Source organism: Schistocerca cancellata, chromosome 2 (assembly GCF_023864275.1).
Source record: "Schistocerca cancellata isolate TAMUIC-IGC-003103 chromosome 2, iqSchCanc2.1, whole genome shotgun sequence".
NCBI lineage: Eukaryota > Metazoa > Arthropoda > Insecta > Orthoptera > Acrididae > Schistocerca > Schistocerca cancellata.
The window spans coordinates 497,671,750-497,694,530 of NC_064627.1; the positions used below are offsets into that span (position 1 = coordinate 497,671,750).

Consider the following 22,781-nt stretch of genomic DNA (forward strand, 5'->3'; position numbering starts at 1 on the left):
GCGGTCACGCGGTTCCAGACTGAAGCGCCTAGAACCGCACGGCCACACCGGCCGGCCCTTCGTTGTGGAAATCTGTCTCGATACAAACGTACCGCGCCACGGCTATTGCCACGTGCTAATCCATACATCATACATCATCCATTTGTAAACATTGCACTGTCTGCAAAACCACGTTCGTGATGAACACTAATCTGTTGATGCTACGTACTGATGTGCTTGATGCTAGTACTGTAGAGCAATGAGTCGCGTGTCAACACAAGCACCGATGTCAACATTACCTTCCTTCAATTGGGCCAATTGACGGTGAATCGAGGAAGTACAGTACATACTGACGAAACTAAAATGAGCTCTAACATGGAAATTAAGCGTTTCCGGACACATGTCCACATAACAGCTTTTCTTTATTTGTGTGTGAGGAATGTTTCCTGAAAGTTTGGCCGTACCTTTTTGTAACACCCTGTATAGTACTCTCTACATGTGGAATGTATTTCTCTACTAGTTTAATATTTTCAGTTACAATTTTTCTATTTATTTTAGTAACAAATATCTCTTTCTATATACTGAACTTTAGATCAAAACATAAAACGTAGGAAAGTGTGTGCCCAAGAGCAGTTGTTGCTTTCCTTTTTCCTGTAACTTTCTCTCAGGTCTAGAACTATTTGTCAGAATAACGTATGCTAAATGATTATATTTTACACACAATTAAACTTCTGACAGTAAAAATCTCACTGCAGCCTTGGGAAAAGCTGGTGATGATTGCTGTGACGATTCAGATAAGTTCACGCCAGTTTCAGATGCATAGAAACCTTAAACTTATTATAAATGTCGTGGAAACACATGGGTGGCCACCAGGCTACAGTGTTGATACGATACGATATAATGTCAGGATATGGCATTTGTTATGACAGGGAACTGTCCGAGAGTCGTATATCGTTTTTTACTTACATCCTGTAGTAATGAGACTCTTGATGGAGTAAACATATCGCAGTTTTAATTTTTAGAGGTCACAATTTATCTGCTTGTTTTCATCAAAAAATGTATTTTGTATGTACAAAAAGGTAACCTTCTGGATTAAAACATATTTATGACCTGTACGATAACGTCGGTAGTTCCATGTGCCTGTTTGCGGATGATGCTCTTACGTACAGAGAAGTCATAATGCTAGATAATTGTAGCTAAATGTAGGAAGGTCTGTAGAGGACCAATGTGTGGTGCAGGGATTGCCAGTTGACTGTTAATATACATAAATGTAACGTCAAGTCGTGCTTGGGTAGCTCAGTTGGTAGAGCACTTGCCCGCGAAAGGCAAAGGTCCCGAGTTCGAGTCTCGGTCCGGCACACAGTTTTAATGTCAGGAAGTTTCATACCAGCGCACACTCCGCTGCAGAGTGAAAATCTCGTTCTGGATAAATGTAACGTGTTTCACATAAATGGGCGGAAAGGCCACTTAGTATATGACTGCAGAACGATCGCTGAAGGCAGTCACATCCGATAAATATTTGCGAGTATGTGTGCCGAGCGATTTAAAGTGGAATGACCACATAAAACTAATACCAAGCAAGGCAGATGCTAGAGGGAGGTAGCATAAACAACATTCTACTCTGTTTACTGACTCCTTTTCATTTGCTACATCGATTGTTAGTCTGACTCTTATTTGCTTTCTCTCTAATGGGATTTATTATAGCACTAGTATCAGCTCCGAAAAGTACCAATTTTGCTTGTTGAATGTTAAGTGAAAGGTCAGTCACATACAGTATAAGGAATAGGAGTGGACTCAAAATTGAACCCAGTGGGACTCTCCTTGCGATTTTTTTTCTCCAGTCATTACAATTCCTGCATTTTCGACAATTTCTGAATTATTCAGCTCGTTAAAGTGCAAGAAGATGAAATAAAAAGTTTGAAGTTTGCTTGTTATGATCTATCAGAGACTGCAATGGACTTGGAATGTCAGTTGAGCGGAATGGATAATGTCTTGAAAATAGTTTACTAGATGAACATCAACAAAAGTAAAGCAAGGGTAATGACATGTAATCGAATTATATCAGATGGCGCTGACGGAATTAGATTAGGAAGTGAGACACTAAAATTAATCGATGTCTTTTATTGTTTGAGCAGAAAAGAACTAAAGATGGCCGTTTCAAAGTAGATACAAAATGCAGACTGGCAAAAGTAAGAAAAACACTTCTGCAAATGAGGAATTTACTAACGCAGAGTCTAAATTTAACCATTAGGAATTCTTTTCTGAAGGTATTTCGAGTTTATCCTTATGTATCCTTGTACGGCAGTGAAACACATGCGGTAGACAGTTCAGAAAATAAGAGAAGTTTTTGAAATTTCGTACTAAAGAAGAATGTTGAAGGTTAGGTAGGAAGGACTGACGAAAACAGACAATTATGCCATAATGTGACTAAAAGAAGGCATCAGCTGATACGACATATGATGAAGCTTCAAAGTATCGCCAGTTTGGTAAGGGAGGGAAATTTTGGATATAAAAACTGTAGAGAGAGACCAAGGTTCGAATATTATAATAAGCGGTTCAGATGGATGCAGTTTATAGTAGATGTACAAAGATGAAGAGATTTGCACAGGATAGACTATCACGGACTGCTGCATTACACCAGTCTTCGAAATGAAGACCGAAACTAAAACTTGCACGATTACAATTTAGTCTTTACTTTCACAGCCGTGAGCCTGAATGAAAGGTGGACACTAAGTTAATTTTTAATTTTTACTTTTGGTAGGCGGTGTTCCACGAGAGAGATTACGATCGCCTGATCGCGGTGAAGTCGCGAGAAGGCGAGCAAATCACGCTGGAGCACGAGGTGGTGTGCGTGGGCGGAGTGGAGTTGTGGCTGGGAGCGCTCCTCAACGAACAGAAGAACTCGCTGGGCCAGATCATCGCCGCCTGCTACGCCTATCTCAACGATCCTGAGTATGACTTCCTCGAAATGACGAGGCGGTTCCCCTCTCAGGTATGCAGCCTCACAGTTCCAAGCCCTACATTCTATACAGCTACTAACTTTCCGAATCCGGCGATCAGTGCAAGAACGTCCACACATGCTGGCAGCTTGCTATTGCTTTTTTATGATCCTTGCGTGTGATTTGTCAAATATGTACTCATAATTTTTTAACGTCAGTGCTCAGTTTCTGTGTGAGGGATTTTGAAATTTCACTCAATTTCGTGGCCCATATTACAGCCTCCTCTTTCGGTATCAACAGTAGATTTCATCATCCATACATACTATAAAAATGGATGTATGTATGTGTATGTGTTCCACATCTCCTCGGATTTCAACCGAACTTGATACACATACACCTCACTGTCAGCAATAATCGCTGTGACGATAAGTACACCTACCTATCGTATCACAGTTCAGAAGAGATGACGTCATAAACAATGAGAAGCGCGAGACGCTGGCGCATTGTATATACAGTTAAATTTATTGCTTCTTTATTACTAATTCTGTTTGAAACTCATTTTGCAGACGATAACCATATATGCTGCTGATTGTATCTACAAAATTATATAATTGTATAACACATAGATCAGGAGATTTGACGTCATCAGCAATGAGATGCCTGAAAAACTGCCACATCATGCATGATGTTTAAATTTATTATTTCCTTGTTAGTAACTCAGTTCGCAACGTATTTCGCAGACAGTATCCACATATGCTGCTGAATGTACCTACACAAATATATCATTGTACGCACTTAGTTCAAGAGATATAACGTCAAAGCACGGAGATGCGTGAAAAAAGTGCCGCATCACCCATCAAGTTTTAATACATTTATACTTTACTACAAAGACACTCCTACAATCGAGACAACTTTCGGAAATCCCTGAAACTTGGCAGCCCTTTTGACAGCTTTCAACTGCGAAGTGCAAACGGCTGTAGGCGAAAACAATAGCCGTCTACAGAGCTATGAAGAGGCGTTGCCATAGAGACGTTTAGGAAATCGCGAATCAGGTGTTTTCACTAATACAGGGAAATGAAATTCTTTCTATATTATACTACAAATACAGTTCCTTTTGTTTCCGTTTCTAAAAGGATATTGGAAAAATGAATACCTGGGAATGCCAGGTTTGTCATATTCATATATAAAAATATGACAAACGCGGCATTGGCCAGGTATTCATTTTTCCAGTATATATAGCCAAGTAACTACTGCAACCTATATCTTCCTGAATCTCTTGGTCTCCCTCGACAATTTTTACCTCCCCCCACACCTCCCCACCTCATATATATATATATATATATATATATATATATATATATATATATATATATATATATATATATTTGTGGCGGCGTTCGTAGCGACAAACACTTCGCTGTAGAAACGGCTTACGAAATCACCGCCACACTTTTAATAGCGGGCCGACCGGTCCGCTGGAACAATGAACAGAAAGATGAAAACCCAAACACTCTTATTAAATAAAAGTCGGTACTTATCTTTATTAACGAAGATACAGAAACACAGTAGTGAACTCCGTGTCTACAGAAATCTGTCTAGTTCGAGTCGGAGCGGCTAGGTCAGCGTCGGCTGACGACAAACAACAACTCTGCTGCGATGAACACACAATTGACTAGCAAGTACACAAATCGGTGGCGAGTATACAACTGCGCGGCGAATACAGAACTGTCCTAGCGCTCTGTTTTTTTTTTTTTTACTTTATTGTAATTTTGAAACCTGAACAAACAGGTAGGCTGGCAGCAGCACAATACGCCGCTCTTCAGCCGAAGAGAGTACATGGAGATAAACAAAGAAGAGACATTACATAGAAAAACGGCGGGAAAAAACAGGAGACACAAGAATATAAAAGCACAAGAAGCCGTTCACACTTGATGACAATCCACACTAGGAACTGGAGACCCGACGCACAAACACTGAAGAAGACGATGTCACTGGTGAACAATGGAGCGTGACGGCGAAACGGAACACTAAACATGACGGCACACACGATACACTGATGGCGGTGATCTCCGGCGCGCGAATGTCCACTTAGCGTGTGCGAGTCCGGGGACCTGCCAAGAGGGCAACAGGGATGAGGAAGAGGAGAGGGGAGGAAAAGAGGATGCCACGGCTGAGGAGACGGGGACAGGAGGATAGGGACAGGGGAGGGGGGGCCCGGGGGACGAGGGACGAGAGAAGGAGGAGGGAGGGAAAAGGGAGAGAAGGGAGGGAGGGTGCCCTGAGGAGCAAGCACAGGAGGAGGGCGGGAGGATCAAAGTTGGTAGGAGGGGTAGATGGAGGGGAGGAGGGCATCATCAGGGAGGGGGAGCTGGCGGAAGCCACCTTGGGAGAGGGTAAGGAGGGTGGAGAGATGGAGACCGGGTGGGACATGGGAGTACAGGCGCGGCAGCGGGCGGGGTTGGGAGAGGATCGGGGAGACGAGCGGGTGAGGAGGATCGAGTTTACGGGAGGTGTATAGGATTCGTATCCTTTCGAGGAAGAGGAGGAGGTGGGGGAAGGGGATAAGGTCATACAGGAGCCGCGTGGGGGAAGGGAGACGGATGCGATAGGCAAGGCGGAGAGCATGGCGTTCAAGGATTTGGAGGGATTTATAAAAGGAAGGGGGGGCGGAGATCCAGGCTGGATGGGCGTAACAGAGGATAGGGCGGATGAGGGACTTATAGGTGTGGAGGATGGTGGAGGGGTCCAGACCCTCCTAGCGCTCGCGACTCCAGCGCTTAAGAAGCCAGAAGCCAGCGGTGGCGCGCGCAGACTTGCGGCGATTTCCTGTATCGCTGGCGCTGCTTATGCGGACGGCGTCCGAACTTCGATGCTGCCAACCTTTTGGCAGCGGGCTCGGTTGGCATTACTGGCTAGGATATAACACACACACACACACACACACACATATATATATATATATATATATATATATATATATATATATATATATATATATATATATATGGGGTACGGGGTGGGGGGTGGGGGTAAAATTGTCGAAGGAGACCAAGAGATGAATACAGTAAGCAGATTCAGAAAGATATAGGTTGCAGTAATTACTCGGAGATAAAGAGGCTTGCACAGGATAGAGTTGCATGGAAAGCTGCATCAAACCAGCCTTCGGACTGAAGATCACAACAATATCCACACACACTGACGGAAGCGTTAGACCATGAAGCACCAGTCCGATGTTAATCTCATTACAGTGCGAATAAACAATTGTATTCGTTGTGGCGTGGAAGCAAGCAGCCTCCGAATGTCATCTTGAGGGACTGAGGAATTTCTTGCCATGCCTGAAACACATGAAGGTTTCTGACTGGAGACTGGTGTACATCTCCACATAGCATCCTAAAAATGCTCTATACAGTGCGGTCTAAGGCGCCTTGCCTCGGTTCGCGCGGCTCCTCCCGTCAGAGTTTCGAGTCCTCCCTCGGGCATGGGTGTGTGTGTTTCCCTTAGTGTAAGTTAGTTTAAGTTAGATTAAGTATTGTGTAAGTCTAGGGACCGACGACCTTAGCTGTTTGGTCCCGTAAGAACTTACCACAAATTTCCAAAATACTTGCTCTATAGAAGACAAAAAATGGGGCCAGGAAGACCAGTCGAAGATCTGAGTATTACTCAAGGTATTTGTTGTGTGAACTGCAGTGTGGGACCATTAAGTATCCTGCACAAATTTGTCGTTTGGTACTTCGTGAGGGTACGGTTTATCACTCTTGCCACATACTGGCGAGCATTCAGCAATATTATCAAATCAGTCCCGTTGTCTTGTTCAACATCTCTCCACACTATGATTCCAAGATATGGAGAGGCGTGGGTCACGGGAATCGCTGCCACCTGTGACTGCCCACCAGGTCGTCTACGGACACTTTAGCGTCGATCTGATCGCCACAAATATAAGCGAGACTTGTCACTGAACACCACAGAATGCGACAAAATGTCCCTGTTGATACGAATCAGCAGTGCCTGTGTTATTAAGAAGTACGTTGCAATGTTATTTCGGACATACATACACGTCCCAAGGAGCAGGCACTGCTGCGACTGCAGTCGTCAAGAAGTACAGGAAACGTATTTGCAACTGACATATGAAAAACCATCGGCTGTACATTGGAATGACGCAATGAAAATCTGTACTGAATCGGGACTCGAACCCTGATTTCCTGCTTCATGTGTAGTCACCTCAACCGATTCGGCTATCCGTGCACGAATCGCAGCCAGAACCAAACTTTCATACGTCGTCCTTCACGTGTCACAACCTTCAGTTGTAAACATGCATGTATGTCCGAGGGAACATTGCATTGTACTTCTTAATGACAAAGGCACCTCTGTTTCGTATTTACTCGTCAGTATCAAGCCCTCGACTCTCAATAAATATGTCCTTCCTGGACTAGAATATAGGTAACATATGAGTGCAGGTTATGATACATGGACGACGACATATGGAAGTTTGGATCTGGCTGTGATTCGCGCACGGATAGCCAAAGCGGCTAAGGCGACCGTTCGCTTAAAGCGGGAAATCTGGGTTCGAGTCCAACTCTGGCACAGATTTCCATTGTCGTGATTCTAACATACAGCTCATGGTGGTTCATACCCGCAGTTGCGAGTACATTTCCTGTATACCTGTTGACCCTGGTTGTACACTGCTTCACAGCTACTAAGGAACAACTGACACTTGCTAAGGAACGACTACCAATTCCTACAGAGCAACCGACAATAGCTAAAGAATATCCGACCAGTGACAGTAAAAAATATAGAGGGCGGGACGTGTTAGCCGGAGCAACGCCTGTCGACTAATGCTCTGTATGCATTCAACAGTTCATGCCGAACAGTGTTTGACGAAGGTTGTTATAGAACCGATTAGTGTGGTATTCCATGTGGTACGAAGACATATCTGCAGGACATCATTTGAGTGCTTACGATCGTGGATGAGCAGTTGGAAGGCTCGAAGTCGGTCAATGTGTCAGTACTATGGCCTAGGTAATGGGCGTGTCCGGAAGTGTCATCTCGCTATTAGAAAAGGCCACTGAAGTTGGAAATGTTATGCGAAAGCGTGCCAATGGTCAGAGACGGACCACCAAAGCTCAAGAGAATCGCTACGAATCCCTAGTGGCGAAAAGGAATAGACCCCTCGGCCAATAGCTGCAGACTTTGTAGCCGCTCTCTCTGCGAGAACCACTTCGAGGCGATTAAATCAGGCTGGTTCGTACGCTCGGAAGCCTGTTAAATGTACCCCACTTCAACTACGCCATCGTCGAGAAAGAGTTGTTTGGTGTAGGGAGAATGTTATTTGGGGTCAGCAACAGTGGTCCAGAATGATGTTCTCCGTGGAATCCCGCTTCACTGTGGCAAGTGATTCTGGCCACCAGTTAATGTGGACAGAGAAGGGGACCCTTTACACACCACAGAACGTTCATGAACGTCATCGGCATAACATAGGCGTTAAGTGCAGGCAAGCACTATGCACAATGGCCGTACACCAATTTGCGCGAAGTACCGTTAGAGTACAGCGATATTACAGGGAGATAATTCTGTATCATGCTCGTTTGTTTAGACGTGCGGTAGGTGCCCACTTTTTATTTATGGACGACACTGCCCGCCCACATATCACCAGCGCAAAGTGAAGATATGGAACGTATGGAATGGCATGTATACTCCCAGAACCTAAACCATATAGAGGATGCCTGAGATGCAGACGTGTTTCTCAACGAACACCCTCTCTCTGAACCGTGCAAGAACTGAAAACAGCCTTGAGAAAGGAGTGGGACGATATTTCCCAAGGACTCCTCAACAGTGTGGTAGCCAGAATAAATAACAAGTGCAAAATGTGCTTTATTGCCCGAGGAGGGCCTATTTCTTACTAAGACTCCGTTATCAATCTTTATGATGGGAGTCTGACCTGTATCAAACAAGTACGCTTTCTATGTCTGTTTCCCTTGTGGTGAAATCTCTACCATTTTTCGTTATAAACTCCACCTCTGTTACGCGAGTACTGTGTTTCATGTCATCCATCATTCCCTGTGATTATTCCTGTCCAACCACGTCTCTGTTTCTTAGCAGTTGTCAAGCAGCGTAATCGAATAAGCCTCTGTAATCTGCGGTATGGTGTCAGCGGTAAGTGATGCACGACAACTCGAGATATCAACTCAGCTTCAAGTAACCTGTCCGCTACGGTTTGTGGTGACGAATCGACTGTAAAATCTTCCCGGATATCAGCTGTTGTCACTCGTCTATTTGTCAGAGCCAATCAAACAAGGCTAGGACCTTCTCCTGATGTAGTTCTTCCGGAAGAATCCGAGCCACACTTCCTGCACACTGCTGTCCTGAGTCCATGTCATCATTTCTCGTTCTGCACTCACTGCGCTATGTCTAACTCTCTGTCCGGTCTCCCACGTCCCTCATGCCATAATTGGATCTCTAAGCCGACGAATGGTGGTAAGCTGCACGTACACGTCCTCTGGGCATGCTGTGTTGCGATCTCCACCTGAAAATTTCCAGTAACGTTAGAAAAACCCAGTAGCCATCAAATACTCACACCATCCTTCATTCGCACGAATGGTTTTTTTCTGTAGTAAAAATACTGGTAATAAGTTCGCTCAATGCTCAAATTTTAATCAACGTACAGTATCCCGGAGGCATGTTTAGAGGCGTGTTTAGCTGAGACCTATGGAGTGTTACAAGAGGGCTAGGGGGAGACTGTTCCTCCTTACAGTACAGATCGAAGATGCTTTAAATTTTTTAGAGAGGGGAGACAATAAACCGCGGAGGCAGGTGGAGCAGGCGCTCCAGTTACTGGTCTTACGGAAGAAAACATTAACACCGCTGCTGTCATTGTGAGAGAGGATCGACGAATAACCTTACAAACATTTTCTGAAAATTTCATTGGGTGCCATCCACAATTTGAGGACAGAAAATTTTAAATTTTTTAGAGAGGGGAGACAATAAACCGCGGAGGCAGGTGGAGCAGGCGCTCCAGTTACTGGTCTTACGGAAGAAAACATTAACACCGCTGCTGTCATTGTGAGAGAGGATCGACGAATAACCTTACAAACATTTTCTGAAAATTTCATTGGGTGCCATCCACAATTTGAGGACAGAAAATTTACACGTGAGATATATTTGTGCTCAGTAGGTTTCACGACTGCTGAGTCCCGAACAAAAGGACATTCATCCAAACGTCTGCATGCAGAGGAAGACGAAGGGACCCGTGTGAAACTTTCGCACTTTCATAGGTTACATAATCACAATATTTGGAATAAGTGTAGTCGTTGGGATAAGGATGGCTGCGAGAATGAAGAGAGAACATCTTTAAAAATGCAACCGAACGGCACGCAATAATAATAATGAATATGTAATGCATTCCTGTATATACATTTCCATATGTCCAAAAATGTGGTTTTGCATACGAAGTGTTTGTCCCGGCTTGTACGCTCAGGGATTGCCGGTCGGACCACATAACCTATAACTTTAACTCGACAAACGTTTTCGGTGACGATAAGCTGGTTAGGTCGTAGTAGCAGTAACTGGACAATGCTACAGGAATAACCTGAAACAGGCTGGATGCTGCACCTCTGTAATGCGCGAACGCATATTCCAGATATTGTTAGCGAATATATTGCAAAAATGAATATGAAGTGCATTCCTCACCGTACCTATAGTGCAGATACAGTCCAGTGCGACTTTTTCTTTTCCATAAAGCGAAGAAACATCTTCGTGGGAGGCAAGGCATTTTCTAGCATCAGTAGTGGTGGCTGCGGAGGCGATTCTGAAGAACCCTTCAACAAATGACTCACAGCATGCCATTGCAGACTGGCAGTAACGTAAGTACACGTCCATCGCGTCCAAAGGAGACTATTTCGAAGAGGACCATCAAAATTACGAAGATGGTGAAGGGTATGATATCAAAAAAATGATCATTCTTTATTGAACAGCCCAGGTAAAATACTTTTGGTAACCAAATACGACTACTATTTCTCAACTTTTGACCAGTGGTCAATTGAAAGTTTTCAGGCATAAACACCTACCGAAATTCACAACGCTCCCGTCGACAACGAGGTCATTATAGATGGGCCCTAGCTGAAGTTTATGGGGATCGAAGCACAGTGTTATTGTGGGCTTCCGGTTTCCACGAAGACAAAAGAAGTACCGAAGACAATCCAAGGAGTCGGCTGCCGCTGAGTGCAACATACTAGAGTTCCGCCGTCGCTATTGACGATATTTTGCAAGAAGATCGACGCATAACATGAGGAGAAATTAACAGATGAAGCAAACACGTTTCTCTACGGTGTTCAAAATCATAACCGAGAAAATACAGAAAAGCCGCTGCACTGTGGTTACCTCACCATCTGAGTGAATATCTAAACGCAAATCACAAGAGAATCGCATAATAATTCCTTCTCTACACTATGAGACAGAGGAAAATTTGTTTTTAAATAGGACTGTTTCCGTAAATTGACGTGTATTCGAGATTTTGAGCTAGAACCGTAATGTCAGTCTTCCCAGTGGGAAGAGCCTGAATATCTTCGGCCAAAAAGTGCCATCGCCAACTGTGAAAAGTCAAGGTGAAGATGATTATTCGCCAAAGAAGATGCGACACATCCGCTGTTCAAATGGTTCAAATGGATGGCTCTGAGCACTATGGGACTTAACATCTGAGGTCATCAGTCCCCTAGAACGTAGAACTACTTAAACCTAACTAGTCTAAGGTCATCACACACATCCATGCCCGAGGCAGGATTCGAACCTGCGACCGTAGCGGTACGCGGTTCCAGACAAGCGCCTAGAACCGTTCGGCCATACCGGCCGGCACATCCGCTGTTGGAGTGCTCATTCTACATGATAACATACGACCACATATCGCTGAACAGGTGCCAGAGTTTCGGATAATTATGAATGGGAAACCCTTCCACATCCAGTCAACAGTCCTGAAACATAAGCCCGCCATACTTTGATCTATCTCCAAAACCCAGGAAACCACTACGAGGGAATTTTTTTTACGGCATTGACAAGACTTCTGATGCAGTTATCCGAGTAAACAGATAGGTCAACAAAGATGGCATTTTAAGGGAATACAAGACTTGCCGAAAGACTGGGTCACTGTTTCTGAAAGAAATCAGATTACGTAGGAGGCATCTAAAATCATTTTATAAAATTAAAAATAAAACTGCACCATAACTTATCGCGTTATGAATTTTTTAAATGACTCGTTCGTAGCGTTTTTTATGCTGTAGGTGCTGCTGTTTCTATTGTTTATGTCATAGCTGCTTCTGAGTGTTGTATTTCACATTAGATACAAAAATTCGTATACATATGTGGTACAATAAATTGTAAATCAATAAATAATGCGCAGATGACTGTCACTTGTTGGTTCCAACTACAGGCGGCACTCCTCTGTAGTGCAGGAATAAAAAATCTACCTCACAGAATGAAAAGTGTCTTACGTTAGTTCTAGTTGTCAATAATTCTCAATATATAATGAATATTTTGAAGGGGAAGAAGGTCCATCGAACAACTAAATTTTTCTTGGATTTTATTCGCAGACTGCTTTCGGAAACATTCGGATTATCAATGTTGCGTAATGAAGGAGAAATTTGTTATCTAAAAAACACAAGTATAGTTGTTTTTTCCGTAATATATTCTTGATATTGTAAATAAGCGTACGAATGTCATACTATGCCAACCCTAAAGAAGGTTTCACCAGCAGCACATCATAGTAAATTAGATTCTGAACTCATCCCATTTAAAATATTCAAAATGTTAAAAAATGTTTCCACAATACATGAAAAAGATATAGAAAGACAACTGGAAAGAAAGACAATCCACATTACAGATGATACCTGGATATGTCATACAATTTCAAATTCAATAACAACTCTTTTCATTGTATATCTTGGTAATGGTACACACAATTCACATGTCTGATTATATCTATGATTACTGGCACAACGTTGTAGTACGATGTGCACAACCTTTTGCTGTAATGATGTGCCACAAGCTACAGTACATATACTGAGGTTGAGAAAAATCGTGAGATACCTCCTAATAGCGTGTCGGATCATAGCGCAGCAACTCGACGTGGCATGAACCCAACGAATCGTTGGGAGCCTTCTGCTGCCTCTATAGCCGTCCATAATCGCGAAAGTGTCGCCGGTTCAGGATTTCGTTCGCGAACCGACCTCTAGAGTATGTACCATAAATGTTCGATGAGATTCATGTCGGGTGATCTGAGCGGCTAAATCATTCGCTCGAATTGATAGAATGTTCTGACATGGCGCACTGTCATACATAAAAATTCCATCGTTGCTTGGGAACATGAAGTTCGTGATTGGCTGCAAATTGTCTCCAAGCAGCCGAACGTAACCATTTCTGGTCAATGATCGGTTCAGTTGGACCAGACGAACTAGTCCATTCCATTAAACACTTCCCACGTCTTCGTGGGGTCCGCGCCACACTCGAACCCTAACATCAGATCTTACCAACTGAAATCGGGACTCATCTGATCCGGCCACTGTTTTCGAACCGTCTAGAGTTCAACCAATATCGTCATGAGACCAGAAGAGGCTCAGCAGGCGATGTCGTGCTTTTAGCAAAGGCACTCGCGTCCGTCTTCTGCTGCCATAGCCCATTAACGCCAAATTTCACCGCTCCCTCCTATTGGATTCGTTCGTGTTACGTCCCACATCGATATCTGCTTTTCTTTCATGCAGTGTTGCTTCTCTGTTAGCACTGATAACTCTATGCAAACGCCGCTGCTCTAGGTCGTTAAGCGAAGGCTGTCGGCCACTGAGCTACCCGTAGTGAGAGGTAATGCCTGATACTACGTATTCTCAGAACATTCTTGACACTATGGATTTTGGAATACTGAACACCCTCACGGTTTACGATCATTTCGCGTTCAGAGTCTGTCAGTTCCCGTCGTGCGCCCATAATCGTTTCACGTGAAGCACCTGATTTCAAATCACAGCTCCTCCAATGTACTACCCTTCCAGTACCTTTCTTAAGCGATGCCACCGCTATCTGCATATGCACATATCTCTGTATTAAAAAACTAAAAACCCGCCTCGATTGCGAAAAAAGCACATAGTGTTAACCCAGGTTTCGGCGTAGATAACTACACCTTCTTCAGAACAACAATAAAACCCACAAGTGCCTAAGAAGACCTTTGTCAATGATTAAAAGAACACCATAGCTATACATTTATAAACGAAAAAGAAAATGAAAACACAAACAGTACATATGTACAAAGTCAAAACCACTACTTAACTTAATAGTGTACGCTCATGGCCCATCGAACATAGGCCGGTGTGAGGTGGAGCGTACACTATTAAGTTAAGTAGTGGTTTTGACTTTGTACATATGTACTGTTTGTGTTTTCCTTTTCTTTTTCTTTTATAAATGTATAGCTATGGTGTTCTTTTAATCATTGACAAAGGTCTTCTTAGGCACTTGTAGGTTTTATTGTTGTTCTGAAGAAGATGGAGTTATCTACGCCGAAACCTGAGTTAACACTAGGTGCTTTTTTCGCAATCGAGGCGGGTTTTTAGTTTTTTAATATATTAACCAACGATTGCTGACGCGCTGCGATGTTGAAGGTTCTTAATATCTCTGTCCCACGACTTTTGTCACCTTAATGTATTCAGGCAAACCTGGCGTCATCTGGAACGCGTCTTCTTTTTTCTTTTTTTTTTTTTTTACGGTTTTCTCTCTGAGTCGGTTTCAATATACAGCGGGTACGCTTTTTAATAATTTGAACATTTAATTGTGACGAAATGAAAATTTAAAATCTTATCATGATTTGCACTTAGTGAAACTTATTTTAGGGCTTGGCATAATATGATATTAATACGCTTATTAACAATACAAGGAATGTGTTGTTTGAAAAAGAAAAAAAATATGTGTATTTTCTGCCTCTCTTTATTGACATAATAACTTTTTCTTTTATTGCACAGAAGTTTCCCAGAGGCCTGCGAATGAAGTCCAAAGAAAAATCGTTGCTCTTTGGTGGGTGTTCTTCCCTTACAAAATGGATTATACAGCTGCAGACTCAGTTCAAGCATACACCAACATATGCTAAACAGTAGATCTACAATTACCGTATCATTTTGATTTATATATCGAGAGAACGATCGTTTTTGTCGTATTTATGGCCGTATCGATACGACTTTCTGGATGTAACAACAAACGTAGTGTTTAATGGTGTGCTTCCGGGAATTCCGTCGAGTTGTTTCCATTTTGCGGGGCATCACCAATAGCACTTCACAGACAGCTCAACTCGTATAATCTGATGAAGACAAGTGGATCGGACATTGAAATACTGTGCATGGAGTGGGAACGTCATCTCGGCTGAAAGTCCGGAAGCACCTCAAAAAAACTATCCTAGTGTAATAATTTAATGCTGCAGCTCTGCCGTTTCGATTTTATTGATATAATTTTTTTTTTTCAGGTTGGGCTGCTAGGCATCCAAATGTATTGGACCAGAGAGGCAGAGAATGCCATTAAGCTTTCCCGAGTGGACAGAAACATCATGCGTGCTACGAACCAAGCTTTCCTAGACCTACTGAACTTGATCATCGAGCAGACCATAAAGGATCTCACCAAGTACCAACGCGTTATGTACGAGACGCTGGTGACCATTCATCTACATCAGCGCGACATCTTCGACGCCCTCGTCAAGATGAGGATACGGATCATCACCGACTTCGAATGGCTGAAGCAGGCGCGGTTCTACTTTTACGAGGACACGGACGAGTGCATAGTGAAAATAACGGACGTGGACTTCATTTACCAGAACGAGTTCCTCGGTTGCACTGAGAGGCTGGTGATCACGCCGCTCACGGACAGGTGTTACATCACGCTGGCGCAGGCCATCGGTATGTCTCTGGGCGGAGCTCCGGCAGGGCCCGCAGGGACGGGCAAGACGGAGACCACCAAGGACATGGGCAGGGCGCTCGGCAAGTACGTCGTCGTCTTCAACTGCTCCGATCAGATGGACTTCCGCGGGCTGGGCCGCATCTTCAAGGGGCTGGCGCAGTCCGGGTCGTGGGGCTGCTTCGACGAGTTCAACAGGATCGAGCTGCCCGTGCTCTCTGTGGCGGCGCAGCAGATCGCCATCGTCCTCGCGGCTAAGAAACAGCGAAAGACGGCGTTCATCTTCAGCGACGGCGACAACGTGCCGCTCAACCCGGAGTTCGGGCTCTTTCTGACTATGAACCCCGGATACGCTGGGCGGCAGGAACTGCCCGAGAATCTGAAGATCAACTTCCGCACCGTGGCGATGATGGTCCCTGACAGGCAGATCATCATCAGGGTGAAGCTCGCCAGTTGCGGTTTCAAGGAGAACATCGTGCTGTCTAGGAAATTCTACACGCTTTACAAGCTCTGCGAGGAACAGCTGTCGAAGCAAGTCCACTACGATTTTGGCTTGCGGAATATCTTGTCGGTCCTGAGGACGCTGGGCGCACAGAAACGTGCACATCCGGACGATTCGGAGAACACGTGTGTGATGCGCGTTCTCAGAGATATGAATCTGTCCAAATTGGTCGATGAAGATGAGCCTCTGTTTATCTCGTTAATTGAAGATTTGTTCCCAGGCATCAAGCTGAGTACATCCACATACAAAGACCTTCAGCGGGCAATTGCCCTAGCCTGTGAAGAAATGCAGTTGGTCAACCATCCCGAATGGAATCTGAAGGTAACTACTTTTTTAATCTTTTAAAATATATACATATACCGGGTGTCTCTCCTCAAAGTGGTCATCCGCATTTTCTTAGATGTTTCGCCGGATATTTGCGATTTCGTTTTTGCATCATGTAACTGGTATCAGCCCAAACAAATACTGCTCAGAACATGTTTCATGCGATGCCAAGCATCGACGCAATGCGTAAGTTTGTTTCCCATTTCATCTAAAATGATTTTTAAATCGGAATTCTACGTGCCCATTCTATAGACTGCTCCCAGATTAGTCTAGTGCGATATTTCGTTTCACTGATATGTACACTACTGGCCATTAAAATAACTACACCAAGAAGAAATTCAGATGATAAACGGGTACTCATTGGTCAAATATATTAAACTAGAACTGACATGTGATTACATTTTCACGCAATTTGGGTCCACAGATCCTGAGAAATCAGTACCCAGAACAACCACCTCTGGCCGTAATAACGGCCTCGATACGCCTGGGCATTGAGTCAGAGCTTGAATGCCGTGTACAGGTACAGCTGTCCATGCAGCTTCAACACGATACCTCAGTTCATCAAGAGTAGTCACTCAAGAGTAGTCACTGGCGTACTGTGACGAGCCAGTTGCTCGGCCACCATTGACCAGACGTTTTCAGTTGGTGAGAGATCTGGATAAGGTACTGGCCAGGGCAGCAGTGGAACATTTTCTGCATCCAGAAAGGCCCATACAGGACCTGCAACATTCGGTCGTGCATTATCCTGCTGAAATGTAGGGATTCGCAGGGATCGAATGAAGGGTAGAGCCACGGGTCGTAACACATTTGAAATGTAACGTCGACTGTTCAAAGTGCCGTCAATGCGAACAAGAGGTGACCGAGACGTGTAACCAATGGCACCGCATACCATCACGCCGGGTGATACGGCAGTATAACGATGACGAATACACGCTTCCAATGTGCGTTCGCCGCGATGTACCCAAACACGGATGAGACCATCAGATGCTGTAAACATAACCTGGATTCATCCGAAAAAATGACGTTTTGCCATTCGTGCACCCAAGTTCGTCGTTGAGTACACCATCGCAGGCGCTCGTGTCTGTGATGCAGCGTCAGGGATAACCGCAGCCATGTTCTTCGAGCTGATAGTCCATGCTGCTACAAACGTCTTCGAAATGTTCGTGCAGATGGTTGTTGTCTTGCAGACGTCCCCATCTGTTGACTCAGGGATCGAGACGTGGCTGCACGATCCGTTACAGCCATGCGGATAAGATGTCTGCCATCTCGACTGCTAGTGATACGAGGCCGTTGGGATCCATCACGGCGCTCCGTATTACCCTCCTGAACCCACCGATTCCATATTCTGCTAACAGTCATTGGATCTCGACCAACGCGAGCAGCAATGTCGCGATACGATAAACCGAAATCGCGATAGGCTACAATCCGATCTTTATCAAAGTCGGAAACGTGATGGTACCCAGTTCTCCTCCTTACACGAGGCATCACAACAACGTTTCACCAGGCAACGTCGGTCAACTGCTGTTTGTGTATGAGAAATCGGCTGGAAACTTTCCTCATGTCAGCACGTTGTAGGTGTCGCCACCGGCGCCAACCTTGTGTGAATGCTCTGAAAAGCTAATCATTTGCATATCACAGCATCTTCTTCCTGTCGGTTAAATTTCGCGTCTGTAGCACGTAATCTTCGTAGTGCAGCAATTTTAATGGCCAGTAGTGTAGGAAATCGAAGTACTTGTTATATCAAATTCACGCAATTAGCTTCCAACAGTACGCTCCGCTCCCACCCCCTCCCTCCTTCACTTCCCTACGCCATTATCAAGTCTGCAGGTGGTGTTACTTGGTATTAGCTGATGTCTCCTGGGGGTGTATAACTTATTGTCTGTGGTGCTTACTTGGTACTGGCGTAGTAGACTACCGCGGACACTATGATTCTTACTGATACCTGTCACCACATACTCTTATTTGGAACCTGCAGGTGGTAGACAAAAATATGGAGGCAACAAAAACACAAGACATTACCATAGCTAATACGGTATAGGAAAAACGTTCGTATTGAAAACAGCTTCCAGACGTCTTGGAATGGACAAATTTTGGTTGTGCATAGTTTTCATGAAAATCTTATACCTACTACAAAATAGTATGTGAGTTCAGCTAACGATGGTGGAGGTGGATAGCGATTACGCACACTTCTCTCCAAAGAAACCACAAAGGCTCAGTAATATTGAGATCTGGTGACTGCGGTGGACAGAGGAGATGCGACAGTTCATCCTGGTGCTCACAAAACCAGTTCTGGACGATGAAAGCTCAGTGAATAGTGGCGCTCTTGTCTTGGAACACAGCATCGCCATTGGAGAGCCAACATTATATCACGGGATGGATCTGATCAACCAAAATTACATAATGCTTGGCAGTACTTCTAAACGGTGTAAAAGACAGCCTGGGTGGCTGTGGGATAAGGATAGCATGTAGAACTAAGCGGGAATGATATCAAAATGTTAGAAGTAGTCACAATCAAGCTGTTGTTGTTGTTGCTTCAGTCCTGAGACTGGTTTGATGCAGCTCGCCATGCTACTCTGTCCTGTGCAAGTTCCTTCATCTCCCAGTACCTACTGCAACCTACATCCTTCTGAATCTGCTTAGTGTATTCATCTCTTGGTCTCCCTCTACGATTTTTACCCTCCACGCTGCCCTCCAATGCTAAATTTGTGATTCCTTGATGCCTAAGGACATGTCCTACCAACCGATCCCTTCTTCTAGTCAAGTTGTGCCACAAACTTCTCTTCTCCCCAATCCTATTCAATACCTCCTCATTATTTACGTGATCTACCCACCTAATCTTCAACATTCTTATGTAGCACCACATTTCGAAAGCTTCTATTCTTTTCTTGTCCAAACTATTTATTGTCCATGTTTCACTTCCATACATGGCTACACTCCATACAAATACTTTCAGAAACGACTTCCTGACACTTAAATCTATACTCGATGTTAACAAATTTCTCTTCTTCAGAAACGCTTTCCTTGTCATTGCCAGTCTACATTTTATATCCTCTCTACTTCGACCATCATCAGTTATTTTGCTCCCCAAATAGCAAAACTCCTTTACTACTTTAAGTGTCTCATTTCCTAATCTAATTCCCTCAGCGTCTCCCGACTTAATTCGACTGCATTCCATTATCCTCGTTTTGCTTTTGTTGATGTTCATCTTATATCCTCCTTTCAAGACACTGTCCATTCCCTTCAACTGCTCTTCCAAGTCCTTCCAATCAAGCTACAGTAGCCCATTACAGACATTATTGTAAGGCGCTTTAAAATGTTATCGGGAAGGCAAAATGTATGTGGCAGGGAAATAGAACAGCTAATTCACAGGATAAAATTAAAACCATATGGTCAGTTGTGAAGGAAGTGTCTGGTCAGCAGCGCAAGTTCGACGATATAAAGCCAGTTCGTAGTAAAAATATTTCTGTTACAGGTAAATCAGATCTGTATGTACAGTATTTAACAATCATTTTCTGAGCATTGCTGGTGAATTAAATAAAAATTTTGTTTCTACAGGGAATCATATAACTCTCTTGGCAAATACCTTTCCGATAATGATGTCCGAAATATTCGTCTGTGACACAGACAAAGGGGAGATTGAGTCAATAATTAAATCACTGAAGATTAAGGACTCTCATGGATATGATGGAGTGCCTAGCAGAATATTAAAGTACTGTGCTGCACATGTCTGCCCTGTAGAAAACTCAAACAGATTCTGGTCACACATAAAGCACACCAGTGGCAAGACGCAATCAATACCTTCACTGCACGATAACAACGGTGAAGTCACTGATGACAGTGACACTAAAGCAGAGTTATTAGACACGGTTTTCCGAAACTCCTTCACAAAAGAAGACGAAGTAAATATTCCTGAATCCAATCAAGAACAACTGCCAATATGAGAAACATAGTAGTAGATATCCTCGATGTACCAAAGCAGCTTAAATCACTTAATAAAGGCAAGGTCTCCGGTCCAGATTGTATACCAGTCAGATTCCTTTCAGAGTATGCTAATACAATAGCTCCACATTTAGCAATTATATACAACCGTTCGCTCACAGAAAGATCCTACCTAAAGACTGGAAAATTGCTCAGGTCGCACCAATACCCAAAAAGGGAAGTACGAGTAATCCGTTGAATTACAGGACCATATCACTAACGTCGATATGCAGTACGGTTTTGGAACATATACTGTTTCGAACATTATGAAGTACCTCTAAGAAAACGATTTATTGACACATAGTCATCACGAATTCAGAAAACATCGCCGGCAGCGGTGGCCGAGCGGTTCTAGGCACTTCAGTCCAGAACCGCGCGACTGATGGTCTCAGGTTCGAATCCTGCCTCGGGCATGGATGTGTGTGATGTCCTTAGGTTAGTTAGCTTTAAGTATTTCTATGTTTTAGGGGACTGATGATGACCTTAGATGTTAATTCCCATAGTGCTCAGAGCCATTTGATCTATTTTCAGAAAATATCGTTCTTGTGAAACACAAATAGCTCTTTATACTGCTCATAAAGTGATGAGAGCTATGGACAGGGGATGTCAAATTGATTCCATATTTTTAGATTTCCCGAAAGCTTTCGACACCGTTCCTCACAAGCGTCTTCTAACCAAACTGCGTGCCTATGAAATATCGCCTCAATTGTGCGACTGGATTCGTGATTTCCTGTGGTAACGCTTTTAGATTGTTTGCAGATGATGCTGTCATTTACCGTCTTGTAAAGTCATCAGATGACCAAAACGAATTCCAAAATGATTTAGATAAGATATCTGTATGGTGCGAGAAGTGGCAATTGATCCCGAATAAAGAAAATCGTGAAGTTATTCACATGAGTAATAAAAGATAATCGCTAAATTTTGATTGCACAAATCTGAAGGCTGTAAATTCAACTAAATACATAGGAATTAAATTACAAATAACCTAAATTGGAACGATCACATAGATAATATTGTGGGTAGAGCAAACCAAAGACTGCGATTCACTGGCAGAACAATTAAAAGGTGCAACAGGTCTACTAAAGAGATTGCTTACACTACGCGTGTCCGCCCTATTCTGAAGTGTTGCTGTGCGGATGTGGGATCCGCATCAAGTGGGACTGACGGATGACATCGAAAAAGTACAAAGAAGGGCAGATCGCTTTGTATTATGACGAAATAGCGGAGATAGTGGCACAGACAGGATACGTGGATTGGAGTGGCAATCATTAAAACAAAGGCGTTTTTCGTTGCGACGGGATCTTCTCATGAAACTTCAATCACCAGTTTCTCCATCGATTGCTAAAACATTCTGTTGGTACCCAACTACATAGAGATAAATGATCATCACAATAAAATAAGAGAAATCAGGGCTCGCACAGAAAAATTTAAGTGATCGTTTTTCCCGGCGCGCCTTTCGAGAGTGGAACGGTAGAGAGACATCATGAAGGTGGTTCATTGAACCCTCTGCCAGGCACTTGATTGTGGATAGCAGAGTAGTCACGTAGATGTAGATGTACTTAGCCACGTTTGTAATTTTTCCTTTAAGAATGGTCAGCTTCCTGAACGATTAATGTACTGAGCAGTAAAGCCGCGTTATAAAAAGGGAGAAAGGGATAATGTCGACAATTTTTGACCTATTTGTATGCTATCAGTGTTTGATGAAGTTATTGAAAAGTCTGTGTATGTAAGGATAATTAATCATTTTATGTCACATAATAATAATAATAATAATAATAAATGTACAGTTCGGCTTTAGAAGTCATTTAACGACTGAAAATGCTATATTCTCTTTTCTCTGTGAGGTACCGTACTGGATGAGTTAAGCAAAAGGCTTCGAACGCTAGACATATTTTTTTGATTTATTGATCACAAAACATTTCTCCAGAAGTTGGGCCATAACGGAATACGGGGTGTAGCTCACAACTGGTACAACTCTTACTTTAACAACAGACAGCAAAAGGTCATTATTCACAGTGTTGAGAATGGCTGTGATGTGGGGTCTGAGTGGGGTACAGTCAAATCAGGGGTACACCAGGGAGCAGTGTTGGGGCCTCTCCTTGGAGATTTGCTCTTCAGTTTGGTCCTAGGGAACTTGACGTGTAAATAAAAAATAA

At 43.5% G+C, this 22,781-nt stretch overlaps 1 protein-coding gene across 1 annotated transcript in view; it reads left to right on the forward strand.

The window, feature by feature from the left end:
• The window catches only part of LOC126155690 (dynein axonemal heavy chain 8-like), a 622,476-nt gene that overhangs the window by 299,766 nt on the left and 299,929 nt on the right, over positions 1 to 22,781 (forward strand). The window contains exons 23-24 of the mRNA XM_049916245.1: positions 2,741 to 2,971; positions 15,397 to 16,644. Coding sequence (XP_049772202.1) covers positions 2,741 to 2,971; positions 15,397 to 16,644 — 1,479 coding nt within the window. The remainder of the gene's footprint in view (positions 1 to 2,740; positions 2,972 to 15,396; positions 16,645 to 22,781) is intronic.